The sequence below is a fragment of the Crocuta crocuta genome, unplaced genomic scaffold (assembly GCF_008692635.1).
Source record: "Crocuta crocuta isolate KB4526 unplaced genomic scaffold, BGI_CrCroc_1.0 scaffold132, whole genome shotgun sequence".
In the NCBI taxonomy this organism is placed as follows: Eukaryota; Metazoa; Chordata; class Mammalia; order Carnivora; family Hyaenidae; genus Crocuta; species Crocuta crocuta.
In genome coordinates this window covers 5,028,843-5,048,695 of record NW_027528611.1, presented here as the reverse complement: position 1 = coordinate 5,048,695, position 19,853 = coordinate 5,028,843, and the positions used below count along the sequence as shown (strand labels likewise).

At 51.3% G+C, this 19,853-nt stretch overlaps 3 protein-coding genes across 3 annotated transcripts in view; all 3 read right to left on the bottom strand.

Annotated features, from left to right (window-relative positions):
• Positions 1 to 38: 38 nt before the first annotated feature.
• TAPBP (TAP binding protein) lies at positions 39 to 13,345 on the bottom strand. The gene is made up of 8 exons (XM_077754827.1): positions 13,335 to 13,345; positions 12,138 to 12,250; positions 11,649 to 11,909; positions 3,552 to 3,950; positions 2,853 to 3,194; positions 2,667 to 2,756; positions 2,496 to 2,533; positions 39 to 1,164 (listed from the first exon to the last, which is right to left on the bottom strand). The coding sequence occupies exons 1-8, from the start codon at positions 13,343 to 13,345 to the stop codon at positions 1,153 to 1,155; spliced, it is 1,266 nt and encodes a 421-aa protein (XP_077610953.1). The 3' UTR covers positions 39 to 1,152.
• ZBTB22 (zinc finger and BTB domain containing 22) lies at positions 12,800 to 15,803 on the bottom strand. The gene has a single exon (XM_077754773.1). It carries the CDS (start codon positions 15,311 to 15,313, stop codon positions 13,415 to 13,417), a length of 1,899 nt encoding a protein of 632 aa, XP_077610899.1. The 5' UTR covers positions 15,314 to 15,803; the 3' UTR covers positions 12,800 to 13,414.
• A 680-nt stretch (positions 15,804 to 16,483) lies between these two features.
• The window catches only part of DAXX (death domain associated protein), a 4,624-nt gene continuing 1,254 nt past the window's right edge, over positions 16,484 to 19,853 (bottom strand). Inside the window, exons 3-9 of the mRNA XM_077754771.1 lie at positions 19,697 to 19,841; positions 18,712 to 19,543; positions 18,372 to 18,586; positions 17,966 to 18,215; positions 17,337 to 17,811; positions 16,953 to 17,175; positions 16,484 to 16,751 (exon numbers count right to left, since the gene is read on the bottom strand). Coding sequence (XP_077610897.1) covers positions 16,692 to 16,751; positions 16,953 to 17,175; positions 17,337 to 17,811; positions 17,966 to 18,215; positions 18,372 to 18,586; positions 18,712 to 19,543; positions 19,697 to 19,841 — 2,200 coding nt within the window. The 3' untranslated portion in view covers positions 16,484 to 16,691. The remainder of the gene's footprint in view (positions 16,752 to 16,952; positions 17,176 to 17,336; positions 17,812 to 17,965; positions 18,216 to 18,371; positions 18,587 to 18,711; positions 19,544 to 19,696; positions 19,842 to 19,853) is intronic.

Sequence of the window (19,853 nt, the reverse complement as noted above, 5' to 3'; positions counted from 1 at the left end):
TGCTTGCAGAGGGGATTGGGGTAGAATGAGACACCGTGTCGGGAGCACCAGAACATAACTTTATTCCGTCGGCCTGGCCGACCGTCCTGCCCCTCGGAGGTCCCTAGGCCAAGCCGCCGCTTCCTTCGTCCAATACTTCGCCAACAGTTAACTTGATCCAACAATTGCTGTTCAATTACTTACGATGTGAAAAAGATTAATTTCTTCTGTTGAGCGCCCTCCAGTGGGCACCCGGCCCTGTGCCGCAGCGGGGACACAGCAGTGGACAGACAGGCACGTCCTTGCCTTCGAGGAGTCGACAGTTCGGAAGGGGAGACAGGCATTTAACAACGACTCGCACAATCACTTAAATACAACTGCGGTGAACCGCACAAGAGGGACACGCGGCGGTCTGAGGGAATAACGAGGTTGTCCTGGTCTTAAGTCTAGAGATGGCGAGGGCGGAACAGACAAAGGGAACAGACCAGGGAAGGTGGGAGCCGCTGGAGATAAGGAATAGCCATCAGTGTGGTGAACATTGAGGGGAGGGCTGGAGGGCACCAGGTGGGGTTGAAGAGACAAGCAGTGGCTCAAACGCGGGAGATGCACAGGCCAGGCCAAGAACGGATTTAGCTTCTAGAGCACTGGTTCTCCAAGTGTGACCCTGTCCCACTGGTCCTGGAGACTGTTTCAGGGGGTACATGAAATTAAGGCTATTCATAACAATACTAACTTGCCCTTTTCATTCTCATTCTTTAAAAAAAAAAAAAAAAATGTACCGTGGAGTTTTCCAGAAGCTGAGTATTGACATCATCGTCCTCACAGCTAATGGAAGGTGTATTCTTGTGTTAAATTTTTCTCAGTTTTAAGTTCTTGTATCATAAATATCTAGTTTTATAACCCACATAAGTAAAAGCTCTTTAGAGCTCCTGACCATTTTTAAGCAGTCCTGAGATTAAAAAAAAAAAAAAAAATCGAGAACCACTGCCTTAGAACTCTAAGAAGGGAAATGCTATAGATTTGTATCCTTTAAGAAAGCATTCCAGCCCCTCCTTGGAGAGAGAGAGAGGTTGGAGGGAGCATGAGCAGATGATGGTGGACTCTTTGGTGGAGCTGGTATAGTAGCTCAAACCAGAGATGATGGTGGCTTTCCCAGGATGGTGGTGAGTGTTCTCACTGGGCTTTCTGGAAGAGAATTAAAAAGGAGGTGAGGAATGCCAGGTTTAGGAAGTGAAGTGAAAGGCTCATGATCAGTCCAGAGATAAATGAACCATCTATGGGCACAGAGGGTGGCAGAAGAATGGGTTCACAGTTTCAGGGAGTTTTCTGCCTGGCAGATACTGCCAAGTGCTTTTGCTTAATCCTCCCAACAGCCTTCAGAGGCTCTGCTGTCTGTACGGTAGTCACCATCGACATGTGTCTCTTGAACATTTGAAATGTGGCTAGTCTGAAAGAGTATTATTAAAATAAATTTTAGGGGCACCTGGGGTGGCAGACACTTAATGTCCGACTTCGGCTCAGGTTATGATCTCATGGTTCGTGAGTTCAAGCCCCATGTCGGTCTCTCTCTCTAAAATAAATGATCATTTAAAAAACATTTTTTTTTAATGTTTTATTTATTTCTAGGAGACAGAGAGAGAGAGAGAGAGACAGAGTGAGCAGGGGAGGGTCAGAGAGAGAGGGAGTCACAGACTCTGAAACAGGCTCCAGGCTCTAAGCTGGCAGTCAGCACAGAGCCCGACGTGGGGCTCGAACCCACGAACCGCGAGATCGTGACCTAAGCGAAAGTCGGACGCTTAACCGACTAAGCCACCCAGGCACCCCGAAATAAATGATCATTTAAAAAAAAGAAAATAAATTTTACCCTTTTTTTTTTTAAGTAGGCTTCATGCCCAGTGTATGGCCCAATGCAGGGCTTGAACTCAAAACCCTGAGAGCAAGACCTGAACTGAGATCAAGAGTCAGCCGCTTAACTGACCGAGCCATCTAGGTGCATCTCTTTTTACCTTTTTGATGTGGCTACTAGATTATTTAAATTTACATATGTGGCTTCTATCATATTTCTGTTGGGCAGTGCTGCCTAAGTAATTTTTTTTTTTTTTATCCTCTCACCCAAGGAAACAGGTGTTGGTTAAGTGGAATATTCAAAGTGGCAGGAGTTAACCTAGGTCTGTGTGAGTTTCAAGTTCAGGTTCTGCCCACCATGCCAGCCACCTTCCTCTCCTGGTGAGAGTTGCAGGGAGGGGCTCAAATGAAAAGGGAAAGCAGGGGTGCCTGGGTGGCTTAGTCGGTTAAGCGTCCGACTTTCGCTTAGGTCATGATCTCCCAGTTCGTGGGTTCGAGCCCCGCGTCGGGCTCTGTGCTGACTGCCCGCTCAGAGCCTGGAGCCTATTTCAGAGTCTGTGTCTCCCTCTCTCTCTGACCCTCCCCTGCTCACGCTGTCTCTCTCTCTCCTAGAAATAAATAAAAATATTTAAAAAAAAAAAAAGGGAAAGCAAAGAAGAGGAGGCTATTACCTTCTCCTTTGAATCCTTCGAAGTGGACATGTAGGCAGCTGTGGAGAGAGATTGAGAAGCGATGGGATGGGGGAATGATATGGCAGAGGGATAGGTGTCAGGCTTCTGGGAGGAGGCAGGGACTGTCACTGTCACAGCGGGGGTCAGGGTCTAGGTGGGGCTCACACTCACCAGCCCAGCCCAGCGCTTTGATGAGCCCGAGGAGGAGAAAGGCAGACAGGAAGAGGCCTACGCCGTCCTCCAGGGTGGGCCCAGACAGACCTGGCAGGTGGAAGGGGGGAAGGTGAACTCCTTAGTGTCTTCCCCTGGGCTCCGGCCCCCACCCCTGCCCCACCCCTGACCACTGCATCCTCTTACCTGCCACCTCCAGGGTGACCTCTGCACTGCGCCCCAAGGCCGGTAGGGTGGGGTGGTGGACGCGACAGGCGTAGCGCGCCCCGTGGTGCTCGGCAGTTACAGGGACCGGCTGCAGGTACGCGGAGAGGCTGACAGTGCCGTCGGAGTGGTGGTGCAGGGCAGAGAGCCACCTCTGCCCCTCGGCCTTCTGAAAGCTGCCCTCCGGGCCACCCCGGACCTCCCACTCCACCTCCAGGCCCTCGGAGGGATAGAAGTGGGACACGAGGCAGTGCAGCTGCGGGGGTGCCTCCCCCCGCGTAGCCCATACAAAAGGTGCCGGTGTCAGGGATACTTTGGGTGGCTCTGGGGAGAAAACAGGAAAGGAGCATGGGGGGAGTCAATCCACACTGTCCTTCCTCGGAGACCCTCAGTTTGCCCCATGGCTTCCCTCAAACTGAGGTGGGTTTGGGTTTTCTCTCCTGCTTCAGAGGAATCCCCATGCTAAAACTCATTCCCAGGGACCCCTATTCCTCAGATTTGGGAACCTTCATCCTAGTCACTCAGATTCCCAGGGACTTCTGCCATTGCCCTCTGAAGCCCAGGGGCCCCAGTCTATTCGCCCAGCACCCTCTTCTCCTCCTCTATTCCTCATCCATCCTGATGGCCCCTTAATGCCAGTGCCCACCCTTTACCCATGGGGACCCTTGGGCCCCAACTCACTCAGTACAGCCAGCTCCAGGGCGACCTGCCCTTGCAGGTATGGCAGGTGCACAGTGGCCAGATAGGTGCCCTCCTGGAAGGGCTGCACTGCAGGCAGCCAGAGGGTCCCGTTTCCAGTCCACGGGCCCCATGGCTCATCATCATCCCAAGCGGCAAATGCCACTGCCCCGTCTTGGGCAGGTGGCATTTGCTCACTCAGCCCAGGAGTTGCAGCCAGGACTAGGTGACCCTTGCCCAGGTGCTGGCGTCGCCACTCCAGCCCAAATGGAGGGGGACCTGGGGCCAGAGATGTAGTGGCCTCAGAGGTGGGGGGCATGTAGGCAAACTTCAAGTCCAGCAGAGCATCTTTTCCCAGTTGGATCCGAGCGGTGGGGGTGTGGGTAAGGACAGTCAGCACAACTGGGGAAGACGGGGAGAGGAGGGAGTGGAAAGGGCATGAGGGAGAGAAAGAGAAAAATAGAGTTAAAGGGAGGACACAACTAGAATTCACCCAGCCCTCAGAGGACACCTCCTTTTCTGATACCACCTTCTAGTCCTCCCTGCAAATTCCCTTTGTTCTGGGACTGGGTGGGACCCACAGTAGCTGAGAGTGAGCACATATGTCTAAAGATGAATAGGGGCAGGGAGCGGGGATAGCCTTTGAAGGCTGATTCTGAGCACACAGCCCACTCCAGTTCTGGGGACAGTGGGCTCTGAGTGCACTTCTGACACAGCCTGAACCAGTCTAGTCCCCATGCACCACCCTTAAAGAGCCAGGCCTTTCTTGTCACTGGTGAAGACTCTGAAGACTCAGGACTGTCAATCCTTTGGTGCTGTACAGAGTACTTTTTGACTCTGGAAGGTTCTGGCTCTAGCCTAGACCTGAACACAGATCTCTATGCTCTGAGGCAGTATATACTAGTTAAGTGCCTGGAGCCTGGCTGCCCTGGTTAATCCCAACTCTGCAGCTATTTATATGGCCCTGTTGGCCAGTTGTTTCACTTTTCCGTGGCTCAGCTGAATCTCCTAAATAGGAACAATGATGATCATAGTGCCTGTCTCATGGGATTGTAGTGAGAGTTAAATCATATAATGCCTCTTGCTACCCAGATTTATTCAGTTCCTGGTTTCGGATAACAAAGGCACCTATATATGAAAGGCACTTCAAATGGTACCCAGAATACAGTAAGTCTACCAAAGTGCTTGCTGTGGTTACACCTAACCATCTGCCAGACCAACTGAACATGGCCCAACTCAGCAGCTCCCATCCCTGCCAACATTCCCCAATGCCCATTCTCTCTGCCGTGATGAACGATTACCACCAGCCCTCCCTCCCCACCCCCATGCTAAAGGCAAACACTTGGAGTCACTAAGACTTATTCTTCTCTAACTCTTTCACTCACCTAATATTTATTGAATACCTGTGATGTTCAAGGTAGAGGATAGAGTGGTGAATGAGACAGACAGTCCCTGCCTTCAGATTTCTTATAGTCTAGTAAGGGAGATAGATGAGCAAATTGCCAAATATAACGTACTATGTACTATCCAAAGCACGCCCTAATTCTCACTCGAGTTCTCACCAACATACATTTGGACAATTATAAACTTCTCTCAGGTCTTCCTATCCTTGGTCTCTCTCTTCTTTGATTTATCATCCACACTGGAGCCACACAGTGTTGCTACAATTCTGATCTGGGCACTTGTCTGTTTAAAAAACCCAGCTACCCAGGAAGCCAGCAACTAAGGGCACAGGCTGGAGCTAAATGGCCCAGGCTCAATTCCCAGCCTAGCTTCTTACAAGCTGCTTGTTCTTGGACAAGTTCCCAAAGTGCTCTGTCTCAGATTTCTTCATCTGTGACACGGAGATGATATCAGTACCTAATTTTTCTCATTAGTCCAATGATCTGATCCTTGCCTACTTTTGTAAGAAGTGAAAAAAAGCCAGGCTTTTGGGACAATGGTGCATGCACACAACTTCTGATGGTTCACTATCACTTATAAAGCCCAGATCTCAGGGTACTTGATAATCCACCTGCCAACCTACCTGTCCAAACTTCTCTTGCACCCTAAGGACTGACTCCAAAGAATCCCTTTCTTCTAATAGAAACGCTAATCAGGCTGTCTGGGTAGCTCAGTCAATTAAGTGTCTGACATGGGCTCAGGTCATGATTTCACAGCCTGTGAGTTCAAGCCCTGCGTTGGGGTTTGTGCTGACAGCTCAGAGCCTGGAGCCTGTTTTGGATTCTGTGTCTCCCTTTCTCTCTGCCCCTCCCCCCCTCAAAAATGAATAAGCATTTTTTAAAAATTAAAAAAAAAAACCCTCTAATCATTGGGCCATTCTTTGCTGTGGTCATAAGTTCCTTCAGTTTATGTCTCTCCCCATTTTCTCCCAAACATCTACATACTTAATGTCCTACAAGGTCAGATCCACTTCCTCCCAGGATGTCTGGGTCCTTCCCATAAAAGTCCTTTTTCTTCTCTTGTGATTACACAATTTTTAATCCTAGTTTCTGAGCACTACAAGGTTAAACTCTCAACCTCATGTGACAGTTTTTGTTGAATAAACTAAAAAACAAAAAAAAGAAAAACGTAGGCAATTCACTTAGTTTATCAAAATCCAGAAAGACTCTTGAATTGTCAAAAATCCATAGGATTAATAAACAAAATCTGAAGGTTTTACAGTTTAACGATGAAGCTAACAGTACTCTTTAACATGGGTTGATGGTGTTCGCTTCAGCAGCACATATGCTAAAATTTAATATGGGTTGATGGAGAGGTGCCTGAGTGGCTCGGTCAGGTGAGCGTCCGACTCTTGGTTTCGGCTCAAGTCATGATCTCGCGGTTCATGGGTTCAAGCCCCATGTTGGGCTCTCCGCTGGCAGTGTGAAGCCTGCTTGGGATTCCCTCTCTCCCTCTCTGCCCCTCCCCCACTCTCTCTAAATAAATAAATAAACTTTAAAATGGGTTGTTGGAGCAATTTTAGACCTGCATCCTACAAACTGGACTCTGAAAAATACAAATAGAAATTTGCACCTGTTTTTACAGCTTGCATTACATAGGTTTTTGCTTTGCTGTTGATAAAGTGAATGGCAACAACTATTAAAAAGTATTACTGAAAAAATTTTAAACCCAAACCTGATCAAGTGACACAATGAGGAAACACTTAGCCAAATACAGAATGTGGGAAATTCTACAGAACAAGTAACAACCCAGTACCATTTGGGGGCGAGGTGGGAAGGAGCAATGATAGAATAAAAGAGACAAGACCAAACTTGTGGACTGAATGTCTGTGATACACTCCCCCCAAGTTCATTGTTGAAGCCTTACTCCCCAGCGTGACTATACTGTTGACCCTTGAACAACACAGGTTTAAACTGTGAGGGTCCGGGGCACCTGGGTGGCTCAGCCAGTTAAGTGTCCGACTTTGGCTCAGGTCATGATCTCACAATCCGTGGGTTTGAGTCCTATGTGGGGCTCTGTGCTGACAGCTCAGAGCCGGGAGCCTGCTTCATATTCTGTGTTTCCCCACTCTCTCTGCCCCTCCCCCACTTGCTCTCTGTCTCTCAAAATAAAAGACATTAAAAAAAAAAAGAAATGTTTAAACTGTGAGGGTCCACTTACATGCATGGTTTGTATTTTTTTTAACAGTACAATGTATTTTCTTTATGATTAATTTTAATAACATTTTCTTTTCTTACCTTACTGTATTGTAAGAATACAGTATGCAATACATATAACAAATAAAACGTGTGTTACTCACTGTTTACATTATCAGTAACGTTTCCAGTCAACAGTAGTCTGAGTGGTTAAGTTTTGGGCAAGTCAAGGACACAGAAATTTTCAACTGCTGGGGGTGGGATCAGAGCCTGTAGCCGGCCCCCAACATACACAGTTGTTCAAGGGTAAGCTGTATTTGGAGTAGGGGCTGTGAAGAGGTGATAATGGTTAAATGAGACCATTCACTTAGGGCCCTAACCTGATATGCTGGTGTTCTTTTAAGAAAAGAAAGCAAGGGGCACCTGGGTGGCTCAGTTGGTTAAGCGTCTGACTTCGGCTCAGGTCATGATCTCACCACTGGTGGGTTTAAGCCCCGTGTCAGGCTCTGTGCTTACAGCTCAGAGCCTGGAGCTTGCTTTGGATTCTGGGTCCCCCTCTGTCCGTCCCCCACTTGAATTCTCTCTCTCTCTCAAAAATGAATAAACATTTTTAAAAACAATAACAAAAGAAAAGGAAGCAATACCAGAGCTCACTTTCTCTCCCCTAGCACCTTAATCTTAGACTTGATCTTGGACTTCTAGCCTCCTGAACTGTGGGAAAATAAATTTTAAGACATCTAGTCTGTGATATTTTGTTAAAGCAACCGAAGTAGATGTAACTAAATATAATATATAGACCTGTTTTTGACCCTGATTCAAGCAAATCAGCTGGAAAATAACATCACTGAGACAACTGGGAAAACCTTAATACGGGCTAGGAATTAACTGATATTAAGGAATTATTGTTTGGTTTGTTATGACAATGTTTTTCTTTTTAAGTTTATTTATTTTGAGACACAGACTGAGAGCAGGGGAGAAACAGAGGGAGAGAGAGAGAATCCCAAACAGGCTCCGAGCCCTGTATGGGGCTTGATCTTACAAACAGTGAGATCATGATCTGAGCAGAGATCGAGAGTCAGAAGCTTAACCAACTAAGCCACCTGGGCGTCCCAGTGGTTTCTGTTTTTTTTTTTCTTTCCTCTTTTTTTAAGTCCTTATTTGATAGAGATGCTTACTGAAGTACTTAGGAGTAAAATCATATGATGCCTGGTATATACTTTAAAACATTTCAAAAAAAGAAAGTTGGGGGGATCAGCAGAACAATAATATCTACAAAGATGGGCCTACGGGGGTTCATTATACCATTCTTTCTACTTCTATGTGTCTTTGAAATTTTCCGTAACAATTGTTTTTTTTTTCCGTAACAATTGTTTCTTAAAAGATGAAAATTAAATACCAGACACACAAAATAGGTTAGGACAGTGTATTTGTCAAACGTTTTGAAGTATTTGATAAGAAATACTGTAGAAGTGTGTATTAGCAAAATGCTCCGTAACCCTAGATTTATTTATTTAAAAAAATCTTTTTTACATTTATTTATTTTTGAGAGACAGAGAAAGACAGAGCACAAGTGGGGGAGGGGAAGAGAGAGAGTGAGACACAGAATCCGAAGCAGGCTCCAGGCTCCAAGCTGTCAGCACAGAGCCTGACGTGTGGCTCAAACTCATGAACCGTGAGATCATGACCTGAGCCGACGTCTTACGCTTAACCGACTGAGCCACTCAGGCGCCCCAGAAAGATTCGTTTTAAATTTTATGTTAAAACAACAACTTACATTTTCTTAAATCCGTAATCAAGCAGCAATGCTTGAAAAGGAAGATTGAGCACAGTAACTAGTTTTTACCCTCAGGGGTCTGTGAGAAGCAGAAAATTGTCCCACCAGGGCCCTCCCATCGGCTCCCTATCTGTACTACTCTAATGGCCCAAATTGCTTGCTACTCTACATTACAATTACGCACGACAAACCTGCTGAGAACCTTCTAGAGAGCTGAATCTACATCTGATCACCTTTTTTTTTTTGAGAGAGAAAGAGGGAGAGAGAGTACACATGTGGGAGGGGCAGAGAGAGGGAGACAGAGAGAATCCCAAGCAGGCTCTGCATTTTCAGCGCGGAGCCTGACACAGGGCTCAAACTCACAAACCCTGAGACTGTGACCTGAGCGGAAATCAAGAGTCAGCTGCCTAACCGAGTGAGCCACCCAGGTGTCCCCTAATCGCGTTCTTGACCCTTAAAATGTCCAGGGCTACCTCAGAGATTCTGATTGAATTCTCCTGGAGTGGAAGAATTCAGTGTATTTTATTATTTTTTTTAAGTTTATTTACTTTGAGAGAGAGAGAGAGAGCGAGCGAGCTCTGGCACATGAGTGAGGGAGGGGCAGAGAGAGACTGAGAGTGAGAGAGAGATCCCCTACTCTGGGCTGGAACTTACCAGCTGTGAGATCATGACCTGAGTCTAAATCAAGAAAGAGTCTGATGCTTAACTGACTAAGCCACCTAGGTGCCCCTAGACTCAGTATATTTTAGAAACTTCCAAGAGGACTCTTCTTTGCAGCCTCGACTGAGAACCACTGGGCCCTAATTTATCCTTGGTGCTAGTAAATATTGAACCAGTGAATAAATTAACAAACTGATATGATAGTCACAACAACGGAAAGGCAGATGGGAAATAGCATCCACATTTTATAGTTGGAAAAACAGACTCAGAGAAAAAGCATATTGTCACCCTCACCTCAGTGAAGCCAGCACCCCTGGGAAATACTCCTCGCCACTGGAGATAGCTGCTATCCCCACAAAAAGCAATTTGCCTCTGCCCCTTGCTTAGGGTGGGTGCTGGGAACTAAGAACATAAGCGTAGGCGGAGGTGATGAGCCGTTGCTGAATCCCTTTCCCTGGTCCTGTGGTTGATTCACTCAGGGAGGGGGGTAGCAGGAAGGCGGTCCTGGGGAAGGGAAGGGAGGGTACAGCCCTCAGGTGAGGTGACCTGCCGGTTGGGCTGTGTCGTTTACAATAGCACAAGGGGAGCCTGGCTGGCTCAGTCCAAGGAGCATATGGCTTTTGATCTCGGGGTCTTGAGTTCGAACCCTAGGCTGGGTGTAGAGATTACTTATGTACATACATACATAAACCTTAAATAAGCTTTATTTTTTTTCTAAAATTTTTAAAATGTTTTATTTATTTCTAGGAGAGAGAGTGAGAGACAGCGTGAGCAGGGGAGGGTCAGAGAGAGAGGGAGTCACAGACTGAAACAGGCTCCAGGCTCCGAGCTGGCAGTCAGCACAGAGCCCGACGCGGGGCTCGAACCCACGAACCGCGAGATCATGACCTAAGCGAAAGTCGGACGCTTAACCGACTAAGCCACCCAGGCGCCCCATTAAACTTTAAACATTAAAAAAAAAAAGTCACACACATTTGTAGCAACATGGATGGAACTAGAGGGTGTTATGCTGAGCGAAATAAGTCAGGCAGAGAAGGACAAATACCATATGTTTGCACATATAGGTGGATTAGGAGGAAGTTAACGGAGGACGAAGCGGGAGAAGAAGGGGAAAAATAGCTGGGGAGGGAGGCCAACCGTGAGAGACTCTTGAATGCTGAGAACAAACTGACGGCTGGGGGGGTGGAGGAGAGGGGAACAGGGGTGATGGGCATGGGGGAGGGCACTTGTTGGGATGAGCAACTGGGTGTTATATGTAAACCAACTTGACAATAAACTATTAAAAAATAAATAAATAAAATTTAAAAATTTTTAAAAAGTCGCACAAGACTAAGGGAAGCCAACGACTACTCATATCCTACCCACCCTCTGCTGTGAGAAGGGTGAGCTCCTAGATACCCCTTGTTTTATCTGCCCGCACCTCCTCATGCCTCGGTTCAGCAAAGTGCCAGGCCCCTGGGGGTCAAAACCAGTTACATCATGCACATAAGTGGGTCCTTGCAGGAGAAACCATCAGGTCTCCTGCCCTGTCTCTTCCGCCCAGTCAAGCCCACCATTTGATGACCACAGAATCTACGCATCCTCACGAACTATAGGGAAGGGACAGTAAGATGATGTCAACGCTCAAGAGGGGAAGAACCTTTGTTTTGCTAAGTGCCGAAGTTCCGGATGTGGGCATGGGTGGGGCTTGAAACAGGGCCAAACGCAAAGGTGGCAGTGCCTAGCAAGATACAGATCCAGGAGGGGAGGAGAAAAACATGTCCTGCTTCTGAGCCCCTCCCAAACCCCACTCCCTTACAAGCTAATCAACATCCAATGTAGGGAAAGTCAGCCACTCGTTCCAAAAGCTCTGCCCCTGGGAACTCCACGAAGCCCCGCCCCCAAACCGCAGGTTGTGGATGGTTGTTTTAAAATGGGCAGGAGCTGGAAGCAGCTGTTGCCGGTAGATTATTTAATCCTAGCCGAACTGCCTCTCTTTACAAATAAGGAAACTAAGCCCCGATTGGGCATAAGTTCACAGAGCGACTTACAGGCAGATCTAGACCTTTAGAATCTACCCGTTCATCTCCACTTCCCCTTCCCAGCTACCTGTTACCATGGTGATGAGATCAGGTTCCGGCTGAGGCTCGGAGTCTGGTCTCAGGAAGCTGGACAGACTGAAGATCGGGCTGGACACGCTAACCATGAGCCAAGTCCCATCCAGGGCCCGAGGGCAGCTCTGCTCCGGGGTCAAGCCACTGGCCCACTTCGCCGAGGCAGGGAGCGGGAGGTAGCGGCTCATCTCGCAGCGTGGCGCAGGGGCGTCCGAGGGGTACCGCCTGAAGGCAGCCCGCAGGGCTCCCGCGGGGTCTGTGGGCGCGGACAGGGGAGTTGCTGCTGTAGTCACCGCCAGGGACACGGCGGGGAGGGCAGCGTCCAGGAAATTCCAAATGCACAAACTACCCAGTAGGGAAAGATTTACAGGTAATCCAGGCTCATTTTACAAGAGGAAACCGAGGCCCGAGGTCACTGCGCGACCTAAAAAAAAAGGGGGCTTCGGTGGAAGTGAGAGTTGAGGGCGAGTCCGGGATGACTCACCGCGCACTCTGAGGTAGAGCTCGGGTTCGAGGTCCGGCCGGGGAGGTACTCTCCCTGGGCCCTGGCGCAGCAGCAGTGCGGCGGGTTTCTTGTTCAGGCGNCGGTCACCAAGTCTGGGGAAGAGGGGCAGGAGTGAGAGGGCGGTCCAGAGGTCAGGCGACCCTCGTCCCGCATCCCCAGCGTCCGGCGCGTGGTGGGGTCACCTCCCTCCACTTCTTCCCTGTTCCTGGGCAAAGGGTCTCGGGGTTCGCTCACCCAAAGCCACAGCGAGGAGCAGAGACAGGGACTTCATGGCGCAGCGATCTACTCAGCTCTGAAACCTCCACTTCTCCCTTTCACTTTCATTTTCCTTGAAAGGCCGGCTGGAGAGGCGCCGGAAACCCCCTCTGGTTGGGTGAGGCCACGTGGGAGGCAGGTGCCCTCCGCACCAGCCAGGCACTGATCCAGGAACATTATCCGCAGCTCTGATCTGGGGATCTCAGCCCCACCCCGCCCCTCCCTCTTGGACCACGCAGCACCACCCTCTTCCAGAGCCCTTCCCCAACCCTAGGCTCCCCCTCCGTGCCCTCCTGCCAGAAACTACTTCCTAGAGAACCATTACTCTGCTTTCCCCAACCTGAGCGGGTTCCCGGCAAACACATAGGGGCTGTTGGCAAGCCAAGTGAAATGACCAATAAATATTTTAATCACCATTTTAAAAAAAATAAGATTTAAAATAAAAACCTTGTATTCTTACGACTTATACTCCCTCCTCGCCCTCACTCCCACCTCAATGAGAATCCAGTTGGGGGCCCCCAAGGAGAGATAGGAGGGATGAGGGTGGAAATAAAGGGCACATCCTTAGGGGGATGGGGTAGGTTCTAGCACAAGGGTGGGGCTCAAAGTCCTGGTCCCCACAACAACACAACACAGACTTCAGGTACAGACTACAATCACCTGACCCTTGACCCTGTGACTCCAGGATGCTCCATAGCCCCCCTTCCCCCCGCCCCCCACCATATGTGCCCTAGTCTGGAGTTAGGGCTTCCTTTCCTGTGTACCCATCTAAGGCAAAGGAAGGAGTTCGTTCCAGGGATACTTTGTGGGAGAGGGGCTGAGAAATGGGATGGGGTGGCCGACGGTGCAACATGGCTCCCCCTCCAAAATATATACAAGTCCATAGAAATAAGGAAGACAGTAAGCGCAGCGGGAGATCACCTGAGGGCCATAGCGCCCCTGGCTGGTGTTCCCTGTTTCCTCTTCCCCAAAAGCTGCCTCCAGGAGTCGTATCCCCCCCTTCAGTTTGTTCCTCCGCCTCCACCAAAGCCCATCTCCACCTTGTGGACGCTGGGTGGGGACCAGACCCTTCGGCTGGACTGGGGGGTGGCCCCACTCGCCTCATCGCCGCTGCCGCCACCCACTCCAGGAGACTCTCTCTTAGGTGGCAGGGCTGGCCCAGGGGGCCCTCCGGGTCCGGGTCCGCCCCCGCCCAGGCGGTGCCGGCGCTCACAGTGTCCCCGGTGGCGCATGAAGCTGTCTCGCCACATGAACTTCTTGGCGCAGACACCACACTCGTAGGGTTTGAGACCTGTGTGTGTCTTCATGTGCTCGGTCAGGTGATGCTTCATCTTAAACTTTTTGTTGCACACGGGGCAGTCAAAGGGCCGCAGGTTGAGGTGCATGTTCACATGCCGGTCTCGCATGCTCTTGTGGGAGAAGGCCTTCCCACAGTGGCACAGAAAGATCTTATTCCCATCCCCACTGCCTGCCCCTCCAGGGGTCCCCCCAGCACCACCTGGCATGCCCAGGCTCCCTGCTGAGGTGCCCCCGAGGGTCACCGCCCCATGTTCAGCTTGGTTCCCTGGTGGCTGGCCTGGGGCCTGTGAGGAGGAGGAGGATGAAGACGACGGGAAGACCAGGATCTGGTTGCCCTGCATGTCCAGGGGAAGCAGGGGCCTGGGAGGGTGGGAGGGGGCATAGGAGGAAGGGGCTGGCCCCCCAGAATCATCAAGCCCCGCTCCAGGACCCCCACCCTCATAGGAGCCAAAGTCATTGGAGGACTCACAGAAATTGACCTGCTCCTCTCCCTTGTCTGGAGGCTCCGTCAGGGTCCGGACATCACTTATGCTAAGGGTAGCCTCTGGTCCTCCCGCCTCGGGTACCCTGGAGCCACCCCCGAGCTCTTCATCTTCATCATCCTCACAGGTCAACACCAGGTCTTCCTCCTCCTCATCCTCTTCCAGATCTGGGTCTTGGGGAACCAGAGGTGCTGGTGCTGGGCTGTTTCCACCCCGCTTCACATATACCCAATGTTTCTGTGGCATGATGCTGGGGGGTGCATAGGTGGGCCGCCGGAGCCCACCCCCAGGAACGACAGCACCCCTCCCATCCCCATCATCACATAGTTCATCTGCCTCTAGCAGCAGCTTCCCAGAGGCAGCCCCACCACTGCCAACCACAGGGGCTGGGAATACAGGGCCACCTCCTCGACGTTCCCCGCTGCCCACTGCAGAAGCTGCAAATGCCTCCTGGGAAGAAGATGAGAAGTCAGTGGACTCTCGGGGGCTGAAGTAGTTGCTGCTGCTGGGGGACTGATTCTCACTGGCCCGGCTGGAGGCATGGGAGCGCACAGAGCCCATGGTGGCCGGGGCCACAGTGGCCCCACTCCCTGATGGGACCCCAGCACCAGGGACAGTGGCAGAAGTGGCGGCAGCAGTGGTGATGGTGGTGGTGGTGGCTGAGGCCCGGCCTTCGCGGAGGAGTTCGGTACACTTATCCACGATGTGCCACATTTGGAGCACCGACCCCACTGTGAGGAAGTTGACAATGTCAGCAGCAGCCATGCTGAGGCGGCCAGTGTAAGCCGAAGCCAGGACAGTCTCGAAGGCGCCTGGGTCCATGACGCTGGGCAGAGAGATGGAGGTCATGCCCTTGAGTAAAACCTGGTCGTGGAAGTAAGGGGAGGAGGCAGCCAGGACAGCACGATGAGCCCTGAACTCCCGGCCCTGCACTCGGATGGACACATCGCAGAGCTGGCCCTGTAGCCGCTGCTGATTGAGGGACTCCAGAAGGGCACTGGTCACCTCAGGGAAGGACACGTGGACCACTGCAGCTGCAGGCAGGGGCAGTGGGGGTGGGGCCAGTGACAGAGGCAGGGAGAGCGCTGCCCCACTGGGAGAGAGAGGAGATGGCTCCATGGCGTGGAGGGAGGGGGTACCCCCCCAGCCACAGGAACAAGGGAAGGAGGAGGGCGGCCGGGGGGGTCTCTGGGAAGAAAAAGAGAGAAGAATGATAACATCTCATAATGACACAGCCCTTTACTCTACAGTTTAAAAACATGTTCACACCCTTTATCTGAGTAATTCCCCACAACAGCATTGTAAGGTGGGTAATCCTCTCAACCCCATTTGACAGATGAAGAAACTGATGCTCGGAAAGATTACTAGATTATCCAAGGTCACACAGCCAGTAAGTGGCAGTGCCAGGACACGCAGGTGTCCTGACTCCCAATCCAGTGCTCCTTCCTTGGAGATTAGAGAAATAAGGTGCTCTTGGGGAGTGGGGTGCCTCCCCTCGGAATTTCCCATTTACCTGCGCCTGAATTTCCAAAATTTACCTTATTGATGTTTTGCAACCTTTTCTGGGAGTAGGAGCAAGTCTGTTCCTGCACCAAGAACCATCCCTCCCTCCATGNTTGCTCCCACTCCCTCCGCCCTCCGCCTCCGCTCCGCCTTCCGCCCCTCCGGCTTTAAAGGCACAGGCAGGGACCCCGCCCGTGCCGCTGGGCACTTCTCGGCCGACTCAGCCACTTCTCCTTTAAAGAACAGCCGTCTCATTCCACCTTAAAGGTACCAGGTCTCTTCCGCTGCTGAAGACGCAGGACTTGGTTCGTCCGAAGCGCTCATTCCCCTTTAATTCTTTAAGCCTGCCCTTCCCATTGGCGAAGGGTCTTGGTCGTCGCTGCTTAGACCCCGCCCCTGAGCTGTGGCCATTAGCAGGTTTGCGGGATCTAATCGCCCTGCTCTCCCAGCCTCAGACAGTTCCCCTGAAGCCCCGCCCCCTTCCTCCGGGCCTGGATTGGCCAAATAACCTTGAGTCAGCCCCTGATTGGCCTTTTTACTCCAACCGCTCGAAGTGAGAAAGTAAAGCGCATTCGAGAGGCTGGAGTACATTTTTTTTTTTTTTAGTGCCTGGCAGAGGGCAAGGGGAAGGAAGGCCTGAGGCCGAGGGAACTCCAAGAGAGGCAGGCTAAGGACAGGCTACAAAGGACAGCTCCAGGGGTAGCCGGGGCCCAAGGCTAACCCTGAGCCAGAGAACAGCCGGTGGCAGTCCGTGAGAGTAGAACAAGGAAAAGGAAAAGACAGGGATACAATAAGAAAAGAACTTTATTGTTTATTAATGTTTCTGTGTAAAACTTAAGTTTTTGTTGTTGTTGTTGTTTTTTAAAAGAAACACCACCAAAAGGGGATTAGGCCAGTCAATCCCTTCCTCAGTTTTGTTTCCTCATCTGTTTCCCACCATCCTCCAAATACTATTCCAAAACATTTTGGAGGCAGGGAGTGGGGGGAGAGGCAGCTAATCAGAGTCTGAGAGCACGATGATCTCCTCTGGATCGCACTGTGTGGCCACACTCATCTGCAGGGGAGTGAGAGACAGAGTCAGAAAGAGGCGTCTGGAATACAGGGGGAAAGAAGCAGAGGGAAGGATTTCTCAGAGATTAAAAACTGGGGTTAGAAAAAAGGAAGAGAGAGGATGTGGTGGGTGCAAAATTCATATGGAGTGCCTGAAACTGAACAATGAAAGACAAGTTAGGAAACAACTGCCTCCCCCTCTTACCTTATAAGTACCAGGCCGGGAGGGCTGTGAATGGGGGGTTTGGGACAACTGGGCTGGAGATGGGCTACAGAGGGAGCTGGTCACCAGGCCATGGCTGGGAGAGTCCACTCTCGTCGAGGAATCAGCAACTGGGGCCATAGAAGTCACGGGAGAAGGTGGGCTGGGCAGAGTAGAAACCTTCTTCCCATTCTTCTCATGCACTGCCCTTTGCCTTTCCACATAGCTAGGGACAGAAACACAAATATGCGGAGGGGTATGGAGAGCGTGAGGCTGCAGGGGGATCGTCCAGTCTCTTCCCAGCAGACCCAGTTCCTCAATACTCCTCTCAGAAAGCCCCTTGCAATCTGTCCTTGGCCTCCCTCTTCTCCTCCTTGTCGTCGTTACCTGTTTCCTAATGACCCTGCTCCAGTTTGCTTCTCCTTCCGAGATTTCTTGCAGGGGGGAGAGGAATCTCCCCATGTGTGAGGAGAGACACCTCCATTGAAGGAAGTGGAGGTGACCATGGCTGCTCCATTCTCCAAGACAGTGGTGAGGAGGTCCTCTGATTGCTTCCTGGAAGAAGAAACGTCCCTCTCCTCAGGGGAAGGGGTGGTATCCAGGGGCAAGGCTTCGATCTCGAGCTCAAAGAGCTGAGACATGGGGCTCTCTTCCTCCAGGGGTAACTCAAGGTGTTCTCCGTTGCTTTCAGCATCTATGCTGGAGGGAGCCAAGGGGTCTTCTGACAGTGAAGACGGTGACGTTATGAGTCCTTTGTTCTGCTGCTCCCCCACAGACCTGCTGATCCCTCTGCTAGGTTCCAGGTTCTCTTCAGTGGAGATGTGCTGTGGTGGGGACATAGGGCTCTTGTCTCCATCCTGACCTGGAAAAGAAGAAAAGAGAGAAGAGTAGCATGAGAACGACGGGAAAGAATACTACTGAGGGTAAGAAGAGGGAGGGAAGGGTCTCAAACAGGTGGTTCACATCCAACAGAGTAGAGGGAACCGGCACATGAGAGGACTGTTTCCTTGACATACCTGCTTCCTCCTCCTCCTCCTCCTCCTCCTCCTCCTCCTCTTCATCGTCCCCCTGACCTTCTTGCATCTGTTCGAGATCCTCCTCTTCTTCAGAATCTGTGGCCTCTTCCTCCTCCTCTTCTTCTTCTTCCTCCTCTTCTTCCTCCTCTTCCTCTTCTTCCTCTTCCTCATCACTATCCTCATCTTCTTCATCATCTGTCTCAGCCTTAGAGGTGGTAGGGCACTCCTGGGACGCCACTCCACTAGGGCCCTGGGGGACAGAGGAATTTCTCTCAGGAATCCCGTGCCCCAGAGGATCTGCTTCTTGGGTTCCTTCTGCACTTTTCCCAGCCAGTCACCCTACACTCCCTGATAGCCAGTGCAGGGGAAGGTCAAGTTCGATATGAAGGGTTTATCCCTTCCATACCTCACCAGAATCCAAGCAGGCTTTGGGGGGGTCTGCAGCGTGGGAAGAAGTAGCTTGGGGAAGCCGAGCCCTTCTCTTCTGTCTCTCGCCCTCTTCACTCTTGTCTTGCATCATTGCATATTTGGAGATAACCTCATCCAGCCGGCTCATAGCCAAGCTCCGGTTTTCTCGCAGGCGCCGGGCTAGGGCGGGATCTGACAGTGCAGGGTCAATGCCTACGTGGGGAGATATAAAGTCAGAGTAGTCAGCCCAAACCCTAGAAAAAGGGACAGGAGAGATGTCCCCTCCACCAAACATCTAACATATAAGGGTTACTGACAGACATCTCACTAATCCCTACCTGGCCTATAGTCATCTGTGAGGTGACAGCCAAAGTTGTAGATGAGATCAAGGTGGCGTCGCTCCTGTAACCTGATGCCCACATCTCGGAAGGCATCCTGAGCCATGAGCTGGAGCTGCTGTCGCGGGAGGCCAAGGCTGTGCCGAGCAGCTGCCTTCTCCACAGCCCGCAGTACATCTCCATAGTCGGGGAAGGTATCAGGCCCTGGTTTGTTGATGAGCCGCTCAATGCACCTGTTAACCTCTGGGTAGCGGGTGCCACGGTAGGGGATGCGCTGTTCTATGACACGGCCCGTCAGTGAAGAGCAGTCTTTGAGCTCACACAGCCGCCCGAAGAGGCGGATCAGCTTACGCTTCAACCTTGCCTCCTGCAGGTATGTGGAGTCCGGGTCGTCCAATTCTGAGAGATCCAGCTCCTTTTCCTGGAGCCGCCGGATCTCTGCCACATAGAGTGCCAGCAGCTGCTCCAAGCGCTGGATCTGCCGCCGGGAACCACGGGTCCTTGGGGCCTCAGAGGCAGTGGTCTCAGCACTTGTGCGGTCCGAGGAGGGGTCTTTGGGAGAGTTATTCCCAGAGGGTTCACTAGAGGTGGCGGCAGCAGGGGCCAGGTTCAGCTTCTTCTTGGCTGAGTGGGCCTTGAGAACAGTGCAGAGCTCGTTAATGTAGACATAGAGCTTAGCTGGCCGGCTCTGGGCCCGAGACAGGACCCGAGAGAGGATGTTGCAGAACTCCGCCGAGGCCAAAAACAGAGAGTGGGCACGCTGCTGCCGGTTATAGAGGAATGGGACCACCTCAGGGTGGTCTGCTGTCTGCGTCTTACACAGCTCAAGGAACTAGAGGGTTTAGGGGAAGAGATAGGGGGAAGAAGACAAGGGAAAGGGTTGAGAGAAAGAAGGCGAGGTGGGGTTAATGGGGAAGAAAGGACAGGAGAGCCAGTCAGCCATCCCCCTCCCTGGGGTACAAGAATCTTCTCCCCTAAAGCTCACCTCTTCAAACAGCTTCTCATTCTCCAACTTGTAGCATTTCTTGCCGCCAGAACTACTGCTTCCTCCAGCCCCATGGGGCTGAGAGGAGCCAGGGGCTTCTGGCCGGGGTGAGGCTGGTGTGGGGGGTGGGTGGGAGGGGCCTGGCAGAGCAGCTGCA

What these genes read in the sequence shown, in the direction of transcription:
- ZBTB22 (XM_077754773.1), bottom strand. Translation starts at nt 15,313, where the DNA reads ATGGAGCCATCTCCTCTCTCTCCCAGTGGGGCAGCGCTCTCCCTGCCT.